Source organism: Periophthalmus magnuspinnatus, chromosome 16, assembly GCF_009829125.3.
Source record: "Periophthalmus magnuspinnatus isolate fPerMag1 chromosome 16, fPerMag1.2.pri, whole genome shotgun sequence".
Lineage (NCBI taxonomy): Eukaryota > Metazoa > Chordata > Actinopteri > Gobiiformes > Gobiidae > Periophthalmus > Periophthalmus magnuspinnatus.
In genome coordinates, this window is record NC_047141.1 from 6,158,473 (window position 1) to 6,181,885 (window position 23,413).

The following is a 23,413-nucleotide window of genomic DNA, read 5'->3' on the forward strand; positions in this document are numbered from 1 at the left end:
GAAATATTAAATTATGCCCAAAACATTTTATAAAAAAAATAATAAATTTTTGTATTTATCATATACATTTATTCTTGTACTATATTTATGTGGTTTTTAAAGGAACTGTTTGCAATAATTTGATTTTAAATTTCATAAACATTACCTGTGTTCTGATTTATTCATATTCATATTATTATTATTCATAATTACTAAAAACATTGCACATAAAGTTGTTTTGCCAGTTGAAATCCAGTTGGTTTAAATCTAAAAGGACTCTCTCTGATCTGAATGATACGAAAACTAGTATTAAACTTGACACTCATTTGATACTACAAAAGTCACATTCACAGGACTTAAATGAACCTTTCCTGAATAGCTTTATGATGACCTTGACCTGTATCAGAACAAAACACAGACAAGTATACACCCATGGACCACTATGGAACCTACCTGGACCACCGAGGTATTACACAGATATGAAGCCACATGGGAATGTAAAAGAAAGTTTTTAATGTTAAAAATCATATTCTATTGTCTAAGTGTATTGAGTATCGAGTCTATTCCTTAGAACTGAAATCAGCACCATGCCATCTGTGAGTCAGTGTATAAGAACTACAGTCACAAATGTGAATCAAATCCATACGTTTTATTGTTAGCATAGAAAACACTTTATTATTTACACATGCTCCACACAGACACACACACACACACACACACACAGGGGTCCTCCACAAACAAGACATCTGGCAGCTGATTGGTCACTTTCCAGGAAGGAGGTCAGTTTCATGACGCTGCCACTTGAGTTAAGGGCTCCTCCAGGTACTGCACCAACGCCTCCGCCTGGACAAATACAGAACATCAGCATAATCAGGATTATTACCGGCACTGGGTTTCAATCAGATGGCATAGCAGCATTCTATAAGCCATTATATTTGGGAGATGAGGCAAGTCAAATATGCAATTTCTTTTGTTGTAATAGATCCCAGGCACTATTAAAGGTCCTGTCTCCACGTATTTGAGCAAAATGTACCTTGCTCCAGTTCAGATATATTGTATACGCAGCTCTTGAGGTCAAAATAAGTCAGCTGTGTTCTATCTGCATCTCATTAGAAAGTGTTTTAATGTACAAGAACCAGGAAGTGCATAGCATGCTAATTGTTGTTAGCTTTACCACCATGGTAAAGCTCCGCTCTGGTCTTTCAGAGTTGTGAAAAGTGCTTATAAACTTATTAATTACTTATTATTTAAGTAGAATGTTCAGAATGCATAAGGTGAGGAATAATGTTGATTTTTTTGCAACCTGTTATGTAATTTGGACTTTTTTATTTTCAAACTATGTGGTACAAATGAGAAAACGGGACATTTTCCAAATAAGTGGAAGAGAGACAGGGACTAAAATAGCTGTGCAGGACAACCAAAGAGGGAGAGGTGCTCACCATGTAAGGCAAGGCAAGGCAAAGCAAGTTTATTTGTATAGCACAATTCGTACACAAGGTAATTCAAAGTGCTTTACAGACTGTACACTAGGGCTGCCAAATTAATCGCAATCAAATGGACACAATTAGCTAATTTCTGAAGCACCATAATTTCCTCCACAAAAAACAGTCTCCTGTCTCACTCTGCATAAGCACTAATAACCCTGCAGTTTAGACCTCTACAAATATGTCCCTGTGTGTCTGGTGCTTGTTTCTCCATGGGGTCTTATTCTGCATTAAAACACCTAACCCTGTAGTTTAGATATGCACAAACATGTTCTGAAATGTGATTCTTGTATTAGTTTGCCAGTTCATATGTTATTCTTTTGTAAATTATTCAAACGTAAATTGCAGTGTATTCACAATGCTTGCAATTAGATATTTTTCACATCTATACAGCAGGTCGTTTGTACCTTGGCCTTGAGCATGCCGAAGCCCACCGTTTCTTTGGCGTACATACACAGCAGAAGGTTGGCCACCTGCGTGATTGCTACTCTGCCCTCCTATGGACGATAAGGAGAACACAGCCAAGAAATTATTTACTGAGTGAGTGCACAGTCAGCTAAAACTATGACAGCATACATCATCTTCTAAGCAAAGTTAGAAGACAATCATATTCATAAAGCAACTTTTTTACTCTAAGTCAGTTTAAAAAAAATAGAAAATGCAAAATAGAAATATAGATATAAATAAGTATACTGAGTCAGCAAACTACCAAATCGCTGGATTTCAGATGACATCACAACATTCTATTGGCCAGTCATATTTAATACAGATGGGGGCAGCTAAAACTGATATTGTTAAAATGCAGAATTTTGTTGTAATACACTGAGTTCCGTGGTCTAATCGGAAATAGAAATGATTAAGTTAAGCATTTGTGAATTTACCTTTTGGACATTTCATGGTAAAGTACAATGTAATCAATAGGAAAATTTGCCCCTCGTCTGGAAGTATAAGGAACAGTGTGATTGGTCTAACAGGTATCCACACTTCAAACTCCGCACCTGCAACCAGGTGTTGGTAATCAGAAACACCTGGCTGTCCTGGCAGTCCTGTGTGATGTCATGTAGTACTTGAAACTAGCACACACTTGCACACATTTTGAGCAAAAAGCTGCAAATGTACCTAGTTTACACTAAATTGTCAAAAATGACTGGGAACAGTAGATAATATTATTATAACACCATATACACAAACTGGTAGCAAAAAAGTGGATTTAGTATTCAGTTCCACTTTAATGAATTGTTTTTCTTGCTGTGGTATATGGCTTTCAGTTTATTTCCCTCCTTCCTCCCCCATGCCCCCCTTCAATCTGCAGCCCTGCTCAGTGACCCTCACCATGCAGTCCATCAAGATAAACTTGAGCTTGTCCTCATTGAAGGCTTGGTGTCCATTCTTGTCGTAGGCTGCCCAGATGTTGCTGGCGATGGCGGCAGTCACTCGGGCGTCTGTGTCCCCATACCCAGAATAGGCCAACAGGGAGCCCTCGCTGTTCAAAAGACTGACAACAACACATAGAATGTTATACGATTTAGGCATAAAGTTATCTAATTAGTCAGTAACTGGGTGATTTCAGATAATGGATCATAAACATGTCCTTTTCATGGGGGAGAGACAGAAAGACACCTTCCAGTATCAGTGATCAGGCTGTATGACATTTTCATAAGAAATAGCCTAAAGAAACATAGTTAAAGGTCCTATATTACGCAAAATTGGCTCTTGAGAGCTTTAGATCATGTTGAAATGCTGTCACCTCCTCAAAAACAGATTTTATTTCATTCACACATGTTTAATAACCCTTTATTATTAGTCTGTCTACATCTTCAAATCTCAAAATGCTCTGTCCCTCCTTCTGATGTCATGAAGCGGTAGTTTTCAAGTTAACAGCTAATTTTTAGCTTTTGTTCAGTAGAGATGGGCAATTCCAGGGTTGACATTATCTAAATGATTCTAGTGAAGGTGTATGGAATTTAAAAACACAGTGGAGCATTTCCTGTATTACCACATGACATCACAGGGTGGAACAGAGTGTTTTCCTTTTGAGAGAAAGACTCAGCCTAAATATGCAGAATTTGCGTGTTAAATAAATGAAACAAAACACAACTCCAGGTCTGTTTGTGATGAGGAAACAACATTATAACATAGATCAGATAATAGTGTATTATGGGAGCTTTAAACCTGACTATTGCTATTTAGGTATTGATTCAACCAACAAATAATCCATGTAAAAGATGTAGATTTTCCTTATGTTGCAAGTGTTTAGGATGTTAGCAGTATAATATTTAATATTACAGGCTGGTGGTAAATACTTGTGATACTATCTAAAAGTTAACTTTTTCAGTTAGTCTGTCTCTTCTTCCATAAATTTAAACAATGTTACAAGATAAACAAAACATTTTATGATCGACTGCCCTAACACTACAGAGGTATAGGATATTGCGCTGATAAACGCATTAGCCGCACAGTGACGCGCACACTACAGCCGTGTGAGGCGCAGTGTTGGCCGCTGTGTGCGCGCTGACCCCGGGTAAAGTCACTCACAGCGTGCTCTGGACTCCGTTGGTGTTGGCCTGGCTCAGGACTTGGGTCAGAGCCTTCGGTCGTAACATTTCTGCCGCAAAAACAGAACCGATCTGCTCCGAAAACAGCTGCAGCCTGCGGACTACAGACTACAGAGCGGAACAGTCAGCTGACAGGCAATGTTTGCTTCCTCTTCCGGGTCAGGGCGTGGTCTGTGATCATGTGGTCTATGGTGACGTCAGTGTTTTTCCTCTTGGAAAAGAAATGTGGTTTTTTTTGTTGTTTTTTTCTTGTTGTATTACAAATATACGATCTTGATTTATTAAAAATATATGATTTTTGGTTTTCAAGTGAATCAAATATTTATTGACTGCACTTCAGTCGAATAATTATCAAAACACCACATTCGTAACGCTAAATAGTCAAAACTTGCCTTTGCAGCTTTCAAAAAGGAATTTGATCGATATATTCTCATTGTCCAAACCCCTAACCGTAAAAAAGCGATGAAAACCTTAAGTATTTATTAAAACTTAAAATTCATATAGAAGCCCTAATAGCCATAATAACGGCTACATCTAACTCTACTTATTGCCAGTAGAGGGCGCCAACCCTTTACTACGTGTTTATAGATTCTCACGTCTGTGTTACCTGTTAGTTTTAGTAGTTGCAGTAGTTTAATAGTTAAGTAATCATTTTCAACACAGAGCCAGCCTCAGTGAAAATGAGCCAAAGGTTTCACATTTCCCAGTCCTGACCCTTACAGTGGATTTATGAATTATGTTTTACTGGGATTACCTGCAGTATGCACACATCTTAAAATCATGTTTAAATGAATCAGTTTCTATTTTATATTTATTTTTCGATATGTAGTGCAACCCTAACATGGCTCGCTATCCTCGAAAGAGTGAATATTATCATCAGTGTTAACAAATATTTATACCACAATTTTACTTTTCTTTGAGATGATTACTTCAGAAAACATGACAATAGCCCCATGTGACTGAGAGCGCTGATAAGTGCATATTTGTCCTTGTTATATTTGCTCTCCTCATACCTCTGCTCTTGCTCGCTTCAGTCTAATCCACCTGCACTAAAGGAGAAAACATATTTTTGTATGAGTTGGGTCTAGAATAATTCCACATTTCTAAAGCATTTGTCAGTGGACTCTCACAAACCTCCTCTCATGGTCCACTGAAGCAGGCTCAGGGCTCACAGAAAGACCAGTCTCATCTCTGGGACTTTCCTGAAGCTCTCTGCAGGACGCACTGCTCTCCTCTGGGTTCTCCTCGGGGCTCCACTGGGTGATCCTCTCCTCTGGCAATAGCAGAGATGCAGCTGTGTGTTGCTTCGGTTCTGGGGGTAGGTCTGATGTTCTGGTCTGATGTTCCAATATTTTTGTTTAATGTTCTTGTCTCATGTCTGTTTTTATCTCATCTGATTGCCATTATAATGTTCTGGGCAGATGTTCTAAGGTTCTGGCCTGGTATTCTTGTCTAATGTTCTGGGCTGATATTTTGATGTTCTCTGAGGTTCTGATTTCCTGGTGTGATGTTCTGCTCTGATGGTTTTTGTTCTCATTTGATGCTCTGGACTAGCGTTGTGGTGTTTTTGTCTGATGTTCTTGTCTTATGTTTGGATGTTCCTGTCTGAAATTCTGGCCTGATGTTCTAATGTTCTTGCATGGTGTTCTAATGTTTCTGTTTGATGTTCTTGTCTATTGTTGTTGTTTTATGTTCTGCTCTGATGTTCTTGTCTGAGCAATCAAACTGTCAACATTTTCTACTGATAGATACTGTGTGGTTCTAGTCTTTTGTCTAATGTTCTTTTCTGGTGTTCTTAAGTGCTTTTCTGATTTTCTAAAGTTCTTCTTTGTTCTAATATTCTTCTATGATATTCCAAAGCTCTTCTACTCTAGTGTTTCAAAATTCTCCTCTGATGTTCCAAACTTCCCCCATGGTGTTCCAAAGTTCTCCTCGGATGTTCCAAAGTTCTCCTCTGATGCTCCAAACGTCCCCCATGGTGTTCCAAAGTTCTCCTCTGATGTTCCAAAGTTCTCATCTGACGCTCCAAACTCCCCCCATGGTGTTCCCCTTTGATGTCCTGATGTTCTTTTTAGTTCTTCACTGATGTTCTAAAGTTCTCATCTGATGCCCTAACGTTCTTCTCAAGTTCTTCTCTGATTTCCTCTGAAGTTCTTGTCTGATGTTCTGGTCTGATATTGTCATGTGATGTTCTGTCTCATATTCTGTCTGATGTTCTGATGTTGTGGACCTCCATACTCTACAGTCTGACCCTCTTCTCTGGCCCAGGTTATGCAGATCCTGGTGGGGCTGATCAACATGGGCCTGGGTCCCGGGCGCACTCATGTCCGACCTGGAGACTTGGCGGGGCTGTGGGCGGCGTACTGGCTGGGGGGCGTGGTGAGTCTCAAACAGCTGCTACATGACAGTAGATTAGCACAGAGGAGGACCCAGTTTAGTTCATATGAAGGTGCACGGTGTAACTGCCGGCAATGTTCCACGGTAGGGCATTAAACGTACCTAACTACATTTTCCTTCTTTTCATTGTTTTTGAAATAAACACAGTTAAATAAGGTCACTATGTCAGTATTGTCCTGTGTTCCAGTACACTGTAGCGGGGCTGTTCACCATCGTCTCAGGGCCCTGTCGCTCTCCATGTTTGGTGAGTATCCTCTTTTGTCTCTCTCTCTCTCCCCTCTCTACCTCCTCAAACACTTTATCTCTTTCACTCTCCCTCCTCAGTCTCTCTCTCTCCTCCTAAATTCAGTCTCCACCCGAACCTTCTGAGGGTGCTCTTCTCCATCACTCAGGTGGTACTGTACTACACTCACTCTCTCTCCTCACACACTCTTTCTCTCCTCACACACTCTCTCTCTTCTCAGACTCTCTCTCCTCAGGCTCGCTCTCTTATTTCTCTCCTCAAACCCTCTCTGTCTCCCCCTCGTCAGACTCTTCTCTCCTCAGACTCTCTACGCAGACTCTCTCTATCCTTAGACTCTCTCTCTTTCTTTCCTCAGACTCTTCCCCTCTCCTCACACACTCTCTCTCCTCATCCTTTCTCTCTCCTCAGACTGTCTCTCTTTCCTCAGACTCTCTTTTTCTTTCCTCAGACTCTTCCTCTCTCCTCATCCTTTCTCTCTCCTCAGACTGTCTCTCTTTCCTCAGACTCTCTTTTTCTTTCCTCAGACTCTTCCTCTCTCCTCATCCTTTCTCTCTCCTTACACACTCTCTCTCTCTTCTCAGACTTTCTGTCTCCTCAGACAGTCTCTCTTTCTTCAGACTCTTCCTCTCTCCTCAGACTCTCTTTCCCTCTCCTCAGCCTTCCTCTCCATTCACCCACTCTCTCTCTCTTCAGACTCTCTCTCTTTCCTCAGACTCTCTCTCCCTCTCCTCAGCCTTCCTCTCCATTCACTCACTCTCTCTCTCTTCAGACTCTCTCTCTTTCCTCAGACTCTCTTTCCCTCTCCTCAGCCTTTCTCTCTCTCCTCTCTCTCTCTCTCTCTCTCTCCTCACTCTCTCCCTCTCCTCAAACTCTCTCCCTCCCCTCAGCCTTTCTCTCTCCGCACACACTCTCTCTCCTCACTCTCTCCCTCTCCTCAAACTCTCTCCCTCCCCTCAGCCTTTCTCTCTCCTTACACACTCTCTCTCTCTTCTCAGACTTTCTGTCTCCTCAGACAGTCTCTCTCTCTTCAGACTCTCTCTCTTTCCTCAGACTCTCTTTCCCTCTCCTCAGCCTCTGTCTCTCCTCACACTCTCTCTCTCCTCACTCTCTCCCTCTTCTCAAACTCTCTCCCTCCCCTCAGCCTTTCTCTCTCCGCACACACTCTCTCCTCAGACTAAATGCTGTGCCCTGCTGAACCTGGTGGGGGCGCTCTTCTCCATCACTGGGGTGGTGCTGTACTCTCTGGACCTGGCTCATGTGTCTGTTGTCTGGATGTGTGACGAGAGCGCAAACAGTGACCCCTGCAGGGAAGTGGCCGCCATCGCACAGGTCAGTGTGCCCTCTGTGACCCTGCTGACCTCCCTCTGACCTCTGACCCTCTGTGACCTTTGATCCTGTGAGCTGGACACACTGTTGGATTTTGGTGTGATGTGGTCCCTTTTTACATCAACGTAAATGTGTTTATTCTGTTATATCACGTTAGCCATCAGTATTACTCAGCTTAAATATATTTATATCAAACAGTTTCATGAAGTTTATTGTTAGAAACAGAAACAAACAATTGTATTTGACTAGAATCATCAAACGTCTCTGTTTTAGTTATGAAGTCAGACTTTACTCAGCTCTGCTCTCTTTTCTAACCTTTATTAACAGTTTAAACACCAAATTTTCACAGGCTTTGAGTAACTATTTATCAGTAAAACAGTTTATATTCCAATAGTAAATCAAAAATGAGACTTGTTCTTAAGTATGGTTACTATAGCAACTGCCACAATATCTGTTACACCAAACTGTACCAAATCAGACAATGACATGGACATGAGTCTGCTGGTGCTGCAGTTGTGTGTATGTGTATGCTCTGACCCTCCTCTGACCTCTGACCCCTCTCTGACCCCTCTCTGACCCCTCTGTGACCCTCAGAGAGCTGTGAGCTGGATGGACATCAGTCTGCTGGTGCTAGTTGTGCTGCAGCTCTGTGTGAACATCAGTGCGGCGGTTCTGTCCTTCACGAGCAGGAAGCAGGTACCTCCACAAAATACATGTCCCCAAAATATATTCAGGATACTCACACTTTGGAGTAACTGTTTTCTGTTAATCACTCACTTCCTGATTCTTGGATGATAAAACCTGACCTCAAGAGCTGCGTATACAATATATCTGTACTGGGGTAAGATGAATTTAGGTCAAATACGTGGGGAAAAAAATCAGGTACGGGTCATAAGTATTCAGACTGGACCATATTACAGTACATCTGACGCATACATTACTCATATACAAAATACATGCAATATTCTTCCCATCACTGTCCATTATATGAAGCTACGGCAGCCCCGCAAGGACACACTCACTGACCACTCTGCTCCTCTGTCACAGGTTTATAAAGATCAGACTGTCCATCACAAGTATCCAGCGTGAGAGGATACTACAGAGGGCTTTTTTCAACATTTTTTTCCTTTTGTCCTATATTTTAAAAAGACATATGAAGTTTTTTATGTACTATGAAACTCTAATTATGTGTAAATCATTTTTGTGCATTTTGTTTATTGCAAATCATAATGAAACGGCTAAAACGACTTGGCAATAAAACGGATTTTGATTCTGACCAAGCCATGGATTTTCACGTATGTGGTTTTATATTGGGAAAAAAAAGGTCAAAAAAAGGTCAAATCATCTGAATATGTTTGGAGTCTGAATTTAGTGATCTGTCTTTAGCGGTGCGATTCCAGCTCCCACAGATGAACGCTGTTGTTGTGTCGATGGGCAAGACACTTAACCCCTTAATTCGTAGTCAGCCTCATTCACTTTCTTTTTGTTATTTTTTTTTAATTTCTTACCAAATATCTTGCTAAAATGTACATTAACCTTTGGAAATAACACGGTGCACCCACCAGGAGGCAACACCTTCACACAAACCCACAGCGTCTGAAACAGCTCAGGAAGAATTATTTTTTGTGAAGTAAAATAAACCAGACACGTAGTTGTGGTTTCATTTTGTGTATCAGGATAATAAATAAATACTATCACAAGTACCACTTCTACAACTTCAACAACAACAACAACAGCAACTACTACTACTACTACTAAAACTACTACTACAACTACAATTACTTCAATAACAACTACAACAACAACAACAACTACTACTACTACTACTACTACTACTACTACTACTACTACTACTACTACTACTACTACTATTACTTCTTCTACTAGTGCTACTACTACTACTACTACTATTACTACAACTACTACTACTACTGCAACTACAATTACTTCAATAACAACTACAACAACAACAGCAACTACTACTACTACTACTACTACTACTAAAACTACTACTACAACTACAATTACTTCAATAACAACTACAACAACTACTACTACTACTACTACTAAAACTACTACTACAACTACAATTACAACAACTAATATTTCTACTATTACTTCTACTACTACTACTACAACTACTAGTACTATTACTTCTACTACTGCTATTACTACTACAATTACAATTACTTCAAGGACAACAACTAATAATACTATTACAATTACTACCACAACTACAATTACTTCAATAACAACTACAACTACAACTACTACTACTACTACTACTACTACTACTACTACTACTACTACTACTATTACTTCTTCTACTACTACTACTACTACTACTACTATTACTACAACTACTACTACTACTACTACTGCAACTACAATTACTTCAACAACAACAACAACTACTACTACTACTATTAGTACTACTAAAACTACTACTACAACTACAATTACTTCAACAACAACTAATACTTCTACTATTACTTCTACTACTACTGCTACTACTACTACTACTACTATTACTACAACTACTACTACTCCTACTACTACTACTGCAGCTACAATTACTTCAACAACTACTACTACTACTACTAATAATAATGTATTGGATTCATATAGCAACTTTCAAGATACCCTAAATGTTTTACAGTGCATACTTGGTGGTGCAAAGCTACTTCTATCACCAAAGTTGCTCAGGCGTCGACTGAAGGCGGTGGTGTTTTGCCCAAAAGCACAACGACCCTCAGGTTGATGGATGTGCTGAAGAAATTTGAAGAATCCTGTAAAAGAACTGGCAGACGGTCAAACACATTCATACTGTGGACTTCTCAGAACAGCAATGGCTATGGGGGGGGGGGGGGGTGTGGGGCGGTGGGTAGTTCAAATCCTGTCAAAATCGACCCATTACATACAGCTGTTGTGCCACTGGGCAAGACACTTCCCTCAGTTTGATCAGTCAGTCCCAGGGCAGCTGTGGCTACACAACAAACAAGAGCGAAAAACTAAACTAATCAACTAAGCAACGTTCATGCAGCGAATTCTCAAAAGTGTCGGAATTAAAATGTAACTTTTCTCAAGGAGATTCCACCATCAGTTTACTTCCATGGAGATCGTTTAGCTTTGCCTGGAATGTTCCACGGGACGACATGGAATTTGTTATGGATGTATTTTTTTTATGTCTCAAAAATACCTCAAAAAACACACATTCTTAAAGGTGTTAAATGAGCCTGGCGTGGAGCAGACGGGACGGGTCGGGCCTGCAGGGACACGCCGGTGCACAGGACACGGAGCTGCAGAGGTGGACCCGCCACATTCCCCTGTCACCTGGAATGTACACAGGCTCCTCCCACAACGCCAGACAAAAACACATGTTATCATCACCATCGACCTGAGGTTTCAGGTTTTTATACTAAACTGATATTGTTAATGTGCTGGTTTTTTTCAGAGTTGATTCACGAACAGAAGAACAGAAGAATCAGGAGCAACATCTGGCCCCACGTCTGAGAGTGAAACAGAATCACTTTTTATAATCAAAACATTTTATAATAATCAGGCCAAAGTGTGTCTCATGTGATTAGCCCACTTAACTCATTAACTCAACTCATTTAGAACCAACGGTGCAAAGTAACAAAGTCAAAGTAGGAAAGTACTGTGTTTAAGTACACGTTTTAGGTATCTGTACTTTAAGTAAAATTTAAAGTGGATAAAGTGGATTTTGTTTTAACTTCACTACCTCTGAGTGCAGGTATTTGTACTATCTACTCCACTACATTTTGAACAGGACTGAAAAGGCTGAGGGTTTTATTTTTTATTTTTTATCATGTTCACAGTTTGAGCAAACAAAAATACAATACAATAAAAATTAAAATCCGTGCTAAATACTTTAACTTTTTACTTTTGACAGGCACTTTAATACTTCTACTTAAGTGCACTTTTTCATGTGATACTTTTACTTTCACTCAGTATTTATTTGCTCCAGTATCTGTACTTTTACTTAGGTAATAGAATTGAATCCACTACAGTCCAGTACCAGCGGGTTACCATGGAAACCGCGGACAAACCCTGAACCTGTGTGGGGCCCATGTTGTTTTGCTGGAGGTAGCTGCAGAAAGTAGAGCCATTATTCAACCGCAAAGACGTGATTGTTGTCAGTTGAAAGGACGTTAAACTGTTAGATTAATGTGACAGGTTTGTAGAGCCAATCCTAAACTGTTATATGATTTTAACTACAGCCACGGTTCTGCCATGGGACTGGATGTTTTTGTTGCCTGTATGAGCTGTACTGCATTTGGCTGGTGTTAAGCTCACACTCTGGTTGTAGGTTAAACATATAAACCCTACAGTATGCTCATATTTGAGGGCAAGTGAATGAACATCTGTATTAAACAAAAGTAAATATATTGTATTAAAGAGGGGGTATGTTACTTCTTTGGGGTTTTAACTGCTGACACTTAATATATTTAGATAATGATGATGAAACTACTGCACATTGCATCAGGTTTGTCACGTTGCTGTGTACGGTTTTGTATCGGGTTTTTTAATATTTATGGAGAACTGTTGTGTGGGAGCATGGGTGACATAGGCTTGTGGGCGGAGCCTTGGACAGATTCTTACACTTAACTCTAAAGAGCGCTTGAATAGGGCCCAGGAGAGATCGCTAGATTCCTCAAACATGCATGGATGACAACTAAACATGTTTTTGATGAGGGAACAGTGTTGTAACATGGTAGAAAGCTCCACACAATCGATTTTGCATAATACCACCTCTTTAAGTTACATCCACATTCTCTCAGTAAGTAACAAAACAAGAAGTTCAACACAAGGAAATGTTTAGAAGTCAGTTTTCACTAATGGTTGCATTCGATATCAGCATCTGAAGAGGAGGACTGTTCAGATCTGACTGGCCCTCAGAGAGACATGTTCTTCTGTGGAGCACCTCATAGTCCCTTCTGGAGGACCTTGGTCCTGGTACCACTGTCTCTTATGCTGCTCTCATATTTGCCTGGCTGAATGACCCCTAACACATCGTGAATGAGCCCCCCTCTGTCCCTTGAACTTGAGTGGGCTCTGGCGCTAAATACTTGAACTTTATCTGCAAATGTATGCACATTCGTCCTGGACACATCTGCAGCCTGCCCACCCTGGTTTAGTTCTGATTCAGTCCTGATTTAGTCCTGGTTTAGTCCTGGTTTAATCCTGATTCAGTCCTGATTTAGTCCTGGTTTAATCCTGGTTTAGTCCTGGTTTAGTCCTGGTTTAGTCCTGGTTTAGTTCTGATTCAGTCCTGATTTAGTCCTGGTTTAGTCCTGGTTTAGTCCTGGTTTAGTCCTGGTTTAGTCCTGGTTTAGTTCTGATTCAGTCCTGATTTAGTCCTGGTTTAGTCCTGGTTTAATCCTGATTCAGTCCTGATTTAGTCCTGGTTTAATCCTGGTTTAATTCTGATTTAGTCCTGGTTTAATCCTGGTTTAATCCTGGTTTAGTCCTGGTTTAGTCCTGGTTTAGTCCTGGTTTAGTTCTGGTTTAGTCCTGGTTTAGTCCTGGTTTAGTTCTGATTCAGTCCTGATTTAGTCCTGGTTTAGTCCTGGTTTAGTCCTGGTTTAGTCCTGGTTTAGTCCTGATTTAGTCCTGGTTTAGTCCTGGTTTAGTCCTGATTTAGTCCATGGAAGTGCATCTCTCCTTCACTGTGGTTCTCCTCTGGGTTTCTCTTTTTCTCACTGGGTTTTTTGGAGTTGTTCCTGCAGGAGGACCATCTCAGGACACGGGGTGGTTTAGGTCAGTTATCCATTTGCTTGTTTTCTATGATTGTTGGTTAATCTGCGTCTGTTATTGACCAATGTCTGTTTCACTGTTGAACTTCCTGTTGATTAAATCAGTGATCTTGTTCAGCCCTGAGAGGAAACCACTGCTGTGATTTTAGGCTTTACAAACATAATCTTCAGTACGAGATGGGCATTGCTGAAGCTTCATTTGTTCTTTCATATCAGAATAATAGCGCCCTCTGCAGGCTGATGTCTACAGGACACTATCCTGTATGAGATAGACCCTTCAGAATGTGGAGAGTAGCTGTCACATCTCCTCACGTTGACACTCCCTCCTCACAGGTCTCACAACACAATCCGGACCCGTCTCTCCTCTCGGGCCCTTCACACCAGCCCACGCCGCACACTCGTGATGTTTGTGTGCGTTCCACAGGTCATCTGATGGAACGCGCTCAATGCTCGCCTGTGTGGACAAATCGTATTCTGATGAGACACAGCACTTCCCCTATAATCCTGTTTGGGACTGGACCCTCGGGACAACCGGAGAGCAAGGCAATGGTGGCCCCTGACCAGACCACAGCACGGGGCCCTGCAGGTCTGAGGACAGCGGTCTTGGGGCCATACTGGGGTCTCTGGAGCAAACTTCAGGGGCCCATCTGAAGTTGTGTAGTTTGTGGTAAAGGTCATTGGTGGCAGTGGTTGACCAAAGTATTAATTTCCTAGTTAATTAATATTCTCTTAAACTAATATAAGCTGCGTTCACACGACATTACAACATTCTAGAGTCACTGTGGTTTAAACTGAGCTGGAGGACAGTGAAATTTGCTGTTTAAGGAACCGTCTGCAAGATTTTGATTTTAAATTTCATAAATAAGACTTGACTCTGTCCCCAGATACAATGTTCAAATCAAATACGGCTTCTACTGAATAATTGTGATGCGGATTTATTTATTAATTGCACAAAAACTGGACAGAGAAGAGAGTAACAGTGTGACCATCGATGATGACGGAGAATTGAGCAGAGGCAGGAGAGCATTGGGCCGGCTGATGAGAGGCTGTTTAATTGCTTATTCTGATCCTCACACCAGGTCTAACTCTTCAGTCAATAGAACATTACCTTTTGCTCTTTATCTTAGAAACGGTTTTATCTTAGAAACAGGTCCATTCACTTCCTGTTCACAGCAGATCTGATTCTCTGCTGGGAGCTCCTGGTGTTTTTAAATTTGAAATACAACATTATGGGCATTTGTGTATGTGTATGAACCACACTACAGGGATGTGGGCGGGGTTAGGGGGTAGGTAAATACTCAAACCTGCAGAAATCAATCAAAATACAACTCTGAGTAAGATACTGATGAGGAAACACTGTTATAACATGGTTTAAACCAGGGGTGTCAAACATATTTTCACCGGGCCCACATTGGCAAAATAGCTGCCTTCAAAGGGCCGGATGTAAAATAAATCTAACTACTTTTTTAATTTGTTAATTAACTGTTTCTGTATTTATTACTTGTTCAAGTTACAAATATTGCATATGCATTAGCCTAGATGTAAAAATGTGGCTGTATAACTGCTTATCTCCTAATAAAATGACATTTTAAGACCATCATACCTTTTAGTTTACCCTGTCGAGGGCCGCATGAAATGATGTGGAGGGCCACATTTGGCCCCCGGGCCTTGAGTTTGACATATGTGGTTTAAACTCATGAAAGTGGATTTTCTATCATGTCTCTTTTTAGAAAATATAACCTGCCCCCGCTGTCTTGGACTGTATGGGTTTCAGCTTCCTGCTTAATAGTGACATTTTGAGGACTTTTGATCAGACAAAAATTTAATATTTTACATATTGCTAACTTTTTACCAACCATGAATGAATCTTGAAAGGTACCTATGAAATAATCACTGGTATCAATGTGTTCTCTATCCCACACCAAGGGACCATGGGAGTGTCCTTGTGTCCTACATCCTGTGTTCCACACTAAGGGGACATGGGACTGTCCTTGTGTCCTGTGTTCCACACTAAGTGGACATGGGACTGTCCTTGTGTCCTGTGTTCCACACTAAGGGGACACGGGAGGGTCCCCATGTCCTGTGTATCACAAATCAGCACAACATAAATGCCATAGTGTAGCTTTATTCCAACCACATTCAGATCACATATTGTGCATGGGGATACATGAGTGTCTATAAAGCACGAACTAACCATTACAGTAAAAATCATGGTACAAATATTCATTTCCGAGGCTTATATTACATTACAAGATCAGATCAAAATACATTTGAATATATCAGACAAAGTGGTGAATTCCTCTTCATTCAAGCTAAACCTGTACAGCAGTAAACACAATCATTCATGAGGCACATGGAGCATTGTTGACATTGGCATAACACATTTCAATGATGTTTGATTGTTATAGTCACATACACTGTGCAGCTCTATTTGTGTTATTAGTAAGAAACATATATCTACATAAATGACGACATAAACATATTCAGGCAGACTGAGGACGCTTGGTGTCTGCTCCTCAGGCAGAGTGAACACACACATACATCCTCTCGTGCTCCTCCCAGTAGTGCAGCTCAGACTTGAAGCTGGAGACACAGGCCACATCCTTGGTCTTGATGGTGTGGACCACACAGTCCCCAGGCAGCTCCCTGAAGAGCAGCTCAGCTGTGGGAACCACAGACACCTTCTTCTGGCCCTGGATGATCTGGGAGACATGTCCACTGTCCACAGGCTCTGGGGATGAGCTGTAGGACACCACCACATTCAGACTGTCCTCTGAAGAAGGCACCTGGAAGCGGTTCTTCCCCGTGGAGCAGTGGAAGTCCCTCTTTCTGGCCAGTAGACCTTTGGGAGAGCGGAAGACTCTCACAGACCAGGACACCCAGTCATACCTCTGCTTCAGCTTGTCTAGGATGGCCTGGGCCAGCTGCTGGCAGCTGAGGCCCTGCTGGTCACGCACCACTCGCCGAGAGTCCTGCTCGGCCAGTTTGGGGAAGCTGAGGATACAGTCCTCTATCACTGCATTCATCCTCTTCTGCACCGTCTGCATCTTCTCGTTCCACTCCTGTAGGAGCTGCTCCTCCTCTCCATAGTCTTTGAGCGCAGCATGGCCCAGCAGAGCGATCAAACCTATACAGAAGAGCTTCTTCATACGTGCACAGAAGACCTCCATGACCCTGCGGTTCTTCTCTTCGTAGTTCATGATGATCTCCAGCACAGGCTCTCCTGAGAAGTTGTCTCCTGTCACAGCATTGTACAGAATGTGTAGATTCTTATCTCCTCCAGTTTTAGCAAAGTGCTCCAGGAACAGCTTCTTCTTAACCTCCCTGAACTTGGGCTTGGCGTTGAGGATGTCCATGTACTTCCTGAACTGGTTGGTGATGTTCTCCTCCACAGAGAAGTAGGCGGCGTCCACTCCACTCCTCTTGATCTCGTCATTGATGCGTTGGATCTGCTCAGAGACCACCTCCAGACGCTCACGGACCTTCTGGAACTGCTCCTTCATGTAGGTGGCTTCCTTGCTCTCCACATTGTCCAGGGCCAGTTTGACAATGGGCGCTGCAATGGCAAACACGGGGAAAATGTCTCCAGCGATACTGGCCACCACCTCAGCTCCCTGCTCAAACACCTCCATGATGGTCTCCACCATGTCCTTCTTGTCGGCCACCACCCTCTGCAGCTGCTCTGCCATGTCTGCTGGAGGGAGGCAGGGAGGGAGGGAGAGGAAGAGAGAGTGTGTTAAACCCCAAAGTCATATAATATTTCTTATGTATATTCCATATTTTTATATAATGTGATAACAATTTGAATGTGGAAATGAAGTCCTGATTTTGACCAACATAAAGGTCACCGTTTTGTTACCAGCTCTGATCTGAGACATTCATGGAGGGGACACAAAACTGCACCCACCTTGCCTCATATGAATGTTTCCTGACCAGCCAGTCCCTTCTGCATTGTGTTCAGAAGCATTTGGAACCATAAACAATTGCCATTTAACAATTGTCCTAACCTGGACTGGTACAACTGAGCATGTCTCTCAAATGCAGAAAACATCTCTGAAAATTCTCACATCATTCAGAACAAAATATATAATTTGTTTTACCTGAGATAAATATGAAATCTGCACTGTTTCTCAGTTCTCTGCAGTTTTTCCCCCTTTTCCGCCATGTTTGTTTTGACACAAATGGACCATGTGTTTCTCTGATTGGTTAATCGACTTGTCAATCACACACTCTGGAATCGAGGAGACAGGACACGGTTCCAGATCCACTCGTCTTTGTAAAGTTTTTGACACATGTCTGTTTGAGGTTTCAGCTGGACATGCAAGGATAAACGTGGTGTGTGTGCCAGTGTTAGTGGTGGTTGGAGGGGCTGATGGCCTCGCTTCTGTCAGTCTGCCCAAGGGCAGCTGTGGCCACAAAAGAGAAGTTTACCACTACATAGAATGGAGAGAACAAAAGACTTGCCTGGTTTGGACAGTGCAATACAAATGTGAGACATTATTATCAGTTGATAGCTGCATAAAATGTTAGCATGTGTTAGTGTGTGTTCTCATGTGTTCTAGTGGCGTCAGCCTGTTAGTGGTTGCCTGGGATCCAGAACACACACTTCCATACTCTACAAGGATCTGAGTCTGGTCATCGATGAATCTCCCCGAGTTAACATGGGCGTGACTGACAGGTGGATTAGCCAATCACGGACAAGCGTGGTCCATCTATATCAAAACAAATCTGACTGCTTATAAGGGAAAAAGACAGTTTGAGGTGAGAGTTTGAAAGTTTGATTTTGCTCAAAAATATTGGTGACCAATGAGCTCCTTTGTTTCACATGCGTCACTAAAATAAACAAATCTGATTGGACGGTAGTGTCTGAATCTAGCTCAAGATGCGACAGAGGGAGTGGACAGACTGATGCTTCTGTATCATATAGACCGTTCTGAGCTTACCGGACAATGTTAATAGTCAATAGGAGGTTGAACTCTGTCAACTGGACCAAAGTTTTTCTTTTTTTTTTTTTCATCTGAAGTGACCATTTAAAACACTTTTGTCCACTTGACAGAACTCAGCCTGCTCTGATCAGCAGTAGTGTACACAGAGAGAGTGGAGGCAGCTTACTTGTGGTGTGTGTAGCTTATAGCTCTTTTTGTTGTCCTCTGGCTTGTTCCTCACAGACACTCCTGGGAACAGAGAGAAAAGAATGAGCCCCGTCCACTCTGTGACACACAGCGCATGCAGAATGTACGCTCAGAAAATACTCTCAGAATGTACTCTTAGAATTTACTGCCAGAAAGTTCTGTCTGAAAGTACTCTCTGAAAGTATTCTCTGAATGTACTGTTCGAATGTACTCTCCGAATGTACTCTCAGAATGTATTCTCTGAAAGTACTCTCTGAATCTATTCTCTCACAATTAACTCTTACACTATACTCTTAGAATGTACTCCCAGAATGCAGCTGGCACAGAGCTGCAGCCGTCAGACCTCATCTCTGTCATAAAGACTTTCATTAGCCTGAGTGGAGCGCTGCTATTGATCAGGGAGAGTGCAACATAGGATCCCATTCATCAAAGCTCACAGCAGTATGGATCAGGGAATATGCAAGATGTTTATAGACGGAGTATATTCCCGGTTCTGAACGTCAGTGGAAACAAACAGATCAAACAAGCTGCTTTATTTTCAAGTTTTAGAATGTACAATATAATGATGTGTCGCTCTCTGATGGGGACAGGAGCCACGAGTCTCGAGTTTGGGTTGCCAGTTTTAATGTTGAAATCCAATTGGTTTAAACTTAAAATTAATCAAATAATTGTTAATTGCAGTCGTATAAGAAATATCCCACAAAAGAACTGGATTATGGAGTACAAAGTAAACAGGGCCAATCTATTCTCAGCGTGTGTAATGCTGTCATAGGCGTTTGCACTTTAGCCTTAAACCCATTACATCACACTCAGCTCTCTACTTCAATCAATAAAGTGTTTTCAACGCATCCGTGTTCTCATACATCAACAACTACTAAAACTACTGATGCTATAAATAGTACTACAACTACTATGACATACCCTGCAGTCGCCCCAGTGGATTTAGAGTCTGGTCTGTGGATCAAATAAAGAGGTAGAACTCGCTTTTCCACTGAAACTCGGTTACTATGGCGACCAAGCAAGTATCTGTATATCTAAGGGCATGCAAAGGTTACAAAAAAAACCAAAAAAAAACAACCAACAGCCATTTTCTTCTTTCAATAATGGTGAGGTATACAGTGTAATCCATTTCGCAATAATCTAATATGTTTTTGATACTGTGCCAAGTTGAAAAGCATGGGGATGGAGGGAATAATGAAGATGTAGTGGGGACAGAGGACTGGGTCAAGACCACAGACTGTACATATAAATCGACATAGCTAACCTGCTAGGAGTCTATGGTCAAGATGGTGGACGAGGCTTGGGACAAGGACCGAAGAGAATCTAGTACGGGACAGGCAAATTCAGAGGCAGGTTCACAGATGGGGTTAGGGCAGGGACACAACTGGGACAGCAAGGGCAGGGACACAACAAAATACAGGACGAGGAGAAAGGGGTCAAACAAAGTAGAAGGGAGGGGCAGTCAAGGTGTGAGGGCGGCAGGGCGGGGTGGTAGGGCATGAGGAGGACAGTATAGACGACTGGGAACTGGGAAGAGGACAGAAACATGGACAAAGCAGTGATATTCTGACATTTGGACCAGCACATCTCACCATAACAGTTTTCTTCCCCTCTATAAATAATCCAAGTCTACTAATGTTGCAATTGTTGCTCCGCCCACACTGTATATTAAAACTGGCTAAAGTTAAACCTATTCTTTCGCAGCATCACTTTGAGATTTTTGTCCATGCTTTCATCACTAACACCCTGGATTATTGTAATACACATATAATATAATGTAACGCCCGACTCCTGACTGGCACAAAGAGACGAGACCACACCACGCCCATTTTAATGCCATGCACTGACTGTCTCTTTTGACTGATTGGTTTAAAAATCTTTTGTTTTTAAATGCCTCCCTGGTCTTACCCCACGCAATCTATCCAACCTGCTTCAGCTCTGCGGATCACTCCTCGCTATTGGTCCCAAAATCAAAGAAAAAACTTGTAGGTGACCCGTCCTTCTCTGTCGCGGGTCCAAAATTGTAGAATGCCCCACCCCTACATGTTAGACAGGCGGAGTCACGTTCTGTTTTTAAATCAGCTCCTAAAACTCACATGTTCTCTTTAGCGTTTCATTGTGGGTATGAGTCTGTATTTTTGCTATATTTTTGCTCTATTATTCTATTTTACCATTGTGTGGATGCTATTAATATCCAGGGTTTAATATTGCACCATAATGTTGAAGGAAGGTTCCAGTTTGTGACTTTTGTTCATCGACAAAGGCATTATAGCATGGATTGTGATTCTGATGAGGGCAGGAGTCAAACGAGAGGAGGTGCAGGGACAGAGGACAGGGTGGTGGGTAGAGATGGGGTTAGTCCTGGACACAGAAGAGGACAGGGACAAAGACAAAGCAGCAGAACAGGATGGACCACATGATGAATAACTACAAATGAGCTGGTATCAGTGTTATTTATCTTGAAGTAGGCAAAAAAAATACTAGTTAATTAGTATTGAAAAGTAGGATGTTACAAAACCTACAGGTGCCATTTTGAGGACTTTTGCATACCTTTTATTTTATTACAGTTTCGCTGTGGTCATCACTTTGTTGCACCATATATAAATTCATAGTTTGTGAAGGGCAATAAAACTTTTTCTTAGATTTGGACTTTCTGATTGCTATGGAAACAAACCAAATTTTCCATCATGGGGACAGTAGCTCCGTTGGTCTGTGTTTTGTCCACTGATCTGAAGTTTGGCGGTTCGAATCCCGTTCTCCACGTAAACATCATTAGCTGAACGATCGGAACCACTGACCCACAGGTTGGCGGTGCGATTCCAGCTCCCACGGATGAATACAGTCGTTGCGTCTTTGGGCAAGACACTTAACGCACTTTGCTCCCAGTGTCTGTGTACTCTGGTGTTTCCTTGATGTAAAGCGCTTTGAGTGGCATTAAGGTGGAAAAGCGCTATATAAAAATGTGACCATGTGACCATTTACCATCATTCTGAAGCCCATGAATATGAATAGGCCTAATATTTTCCCCTTACTAGTAAAAGTAGTCCGTCTGCTTTCCATTCACATTATATATATCTTTATGTCCACTAGCACTTGTCCACTCTGTCCACTTAGTCTGGAAGAGTCCAATAAACATAGACACCGGCTCCTGCCCCCTCCCTCTGCCCCTCCCTCTCCCTCTCTTGTCTCTGACCGCTCCGCCTGACCACAGCGCACAGCTAACCAGGCGCGGTGTTTAATGCGCTCCTGATGGGAAACGTATCGATCCGCGCTGAGAACAAGAACGACTTTGGGCCAACAAACACGTCTCCTTACACCACCACACATTTCTCAGCCCTTTAATTCCAGCACAGCGAGGCAGGCGAGTACGTACGTGCATTACGCCACTCCGCACTTCCTGGAAAGAAAGAAGTTTGCTCGCTGACGCACAGTTCGGCAACCAACGCCCCTGAGCAAAAGTTGGGATTTAGTTCGAAACTGTCATTTACTGTCCTTTGTAACGAGCCACGGGACTAGTGTTGTTAAAAACCTCACAAAACCTGACGACTCTAGTTGGAAAAGTAAAAGTTTTGGTTGTGGTTGAGCGTGGAAAGGTAGAGACGCGTTAACTCCGTAGCCAGCTTTTACGCACTGGACACTGCTGGACACACGCGGGACAATCAGCGTTTACGTATAGTGTCATGATCTTAGTTAGTGTCCAGTCCCAAACTCACCTCCTGCAGCCCGAGCAGACCCTTCACGCGCGCCGTGTCTCTGCCGTGTGCGCAGGTCACGTGGTTCTCCTCAGACAGGCGCAGAGCGGAGGCCCGTGGGTGCTGCTGGTGCCTGGCTTGGCTCGGCTGGGGTGGGACCGACAAGAGGCTGAGCTCAGGGCTGTAAGACGAGGCCAAACTCCACCCGCTGGATAAACAGACTGTGCGTAATGGCGCGAGATCCGAGGGGCTCTAGGTGACGAGATTGTTATCAGAATGTTCAAAGTTTCGTTGTGGAGGCGCTGTACCTGATTTTTTTTACATCTTAAAATTGTGAAAAACAGAAGTAGTTCATTTGAAACAGTTTGCAGTAGTCTGGAGTTATTCCTCATTTACTTTATGCCTTCTGAGCATCCTAACTATTCACAGTGATGAGTTTATAAGCGTTTTTCACAACCGTCAGAGACCAGAGCAGATCAGTATCATGCTAACCGTGCACTTCCTGGTTATCAGACAATAAACTACTTCATAATTAGATGTAGACAGTAAATATCAGACTTATTTTGACCTTAAGAGCTGCTTATACAATACTATATCTATATATACTGAGGCCAATGTCTGATCCAATGAGAAAAATCAGGACTTTAACTGACATCAGATCTAATTACTGATGATTTTAAGTCTTTGTAAAAATAAATAAATAAATACATTAATAATAATAATAATAATAATAATAATAATAATAATAATAATAATAATAATAATAAGCTGTTTTTTTATTTCTAGGGGGGAAAAAAATTAGCTTTTTTATTACAAAGGATGGAAAA

The 23,413-nt window shown here is 41.9% G+C and overlaps 3 protein-coding genes across 4 annotated transcripts; 1 reads left to right on the forward strand and 2 right to left on the reverse strand.

Moving 5' to 3' along the window:
- Positions 1 to 608: 608 nt before the first annotated feature.
- lamtor2 (late endosomal/lysosomal adaptor, MAPK and MTOR activator 2) lies at positions 609 to 4,169 on the reverse strand. The gene is made up of 4 exons (XM_033981100.2): positions 3,999 to 4,169; positions 2,796 to 2,958; positions 1,871 to 1,960; positions 609 to 822 (listed from the first exon to the last, which is right to left on the reverse strand). Exons 1-4 carry the CDS (start codon positions 4,064 to 4,066, stop codon positions 766 to 768), a joined length of 378 nt encoding a protein of 125 aa, XP_033836991.1. The 5' UTR covers positions 4,067 to 4,169; the 3' UTR covers positions 609 to 765.
- Positions 4,170 to 5,306: 1,137 nt separating this feature from the next.
- On the forward strand, positions 5,307 to 14,413 carry tmem176l.3a (transmembrane protein 176l.3a). Its single transcript, XM_055227754.1, has 6 exons — positions 5,307 to 5,336; positions 6,287 to 6,397; positions 6,603 to 6,659; positions 7,833 to 7,988; positions 8,580 to 8,681; positions 14,096 to 14,413. Exons 1-6 carry the CDS (start codon positions 5,307 to 5,309, stop codon positions 14,411 to 14,413), a joined length of 774 nt encoding a protein of 257 aa, XP_055083729.1.
- Positions 14,414 to 15,870: 1,457 nt separating this feature from the next.
- rpz4 (rapunzel 4) lies at positions 15,871 to 22,749 on the reverse strand. 2 transcript variants are annotated; one of them, XM_033981343.2, is made up of 3 exons: positions 22,608 to 22,749; positions 18,875 to 18,936; positions 15,871 to 17,456 (listed from the first exon to the last, which is right to left on the reverse strand). In XM_033981343.2, the coding sequence occupies exon 3, from the start codon at positions 17,449 to 17,451 to the stop codon at positions 16,279 to 16,281; it is 1,173 nt and encodes a 390-aa protein (XP_033837234.1). In that variant the 5' UTR covers positions 17,452 to 17,456; positions 18,875 to 18,936; positions 22,608 to 22,749; the 3' UTR covers positions 15,871 to 16,278. The 2 variants fall into 2 exon arrangements, with proteins under 2 accessions (XP_033837234.1, XP_033837235.1); XM_033981344.2 differs by having other exon boundaries at positions 15,878 to 17,453.
- Between the last annotated feature and the right edge of the window lie 664 nt (positions 22,750 to 23,413).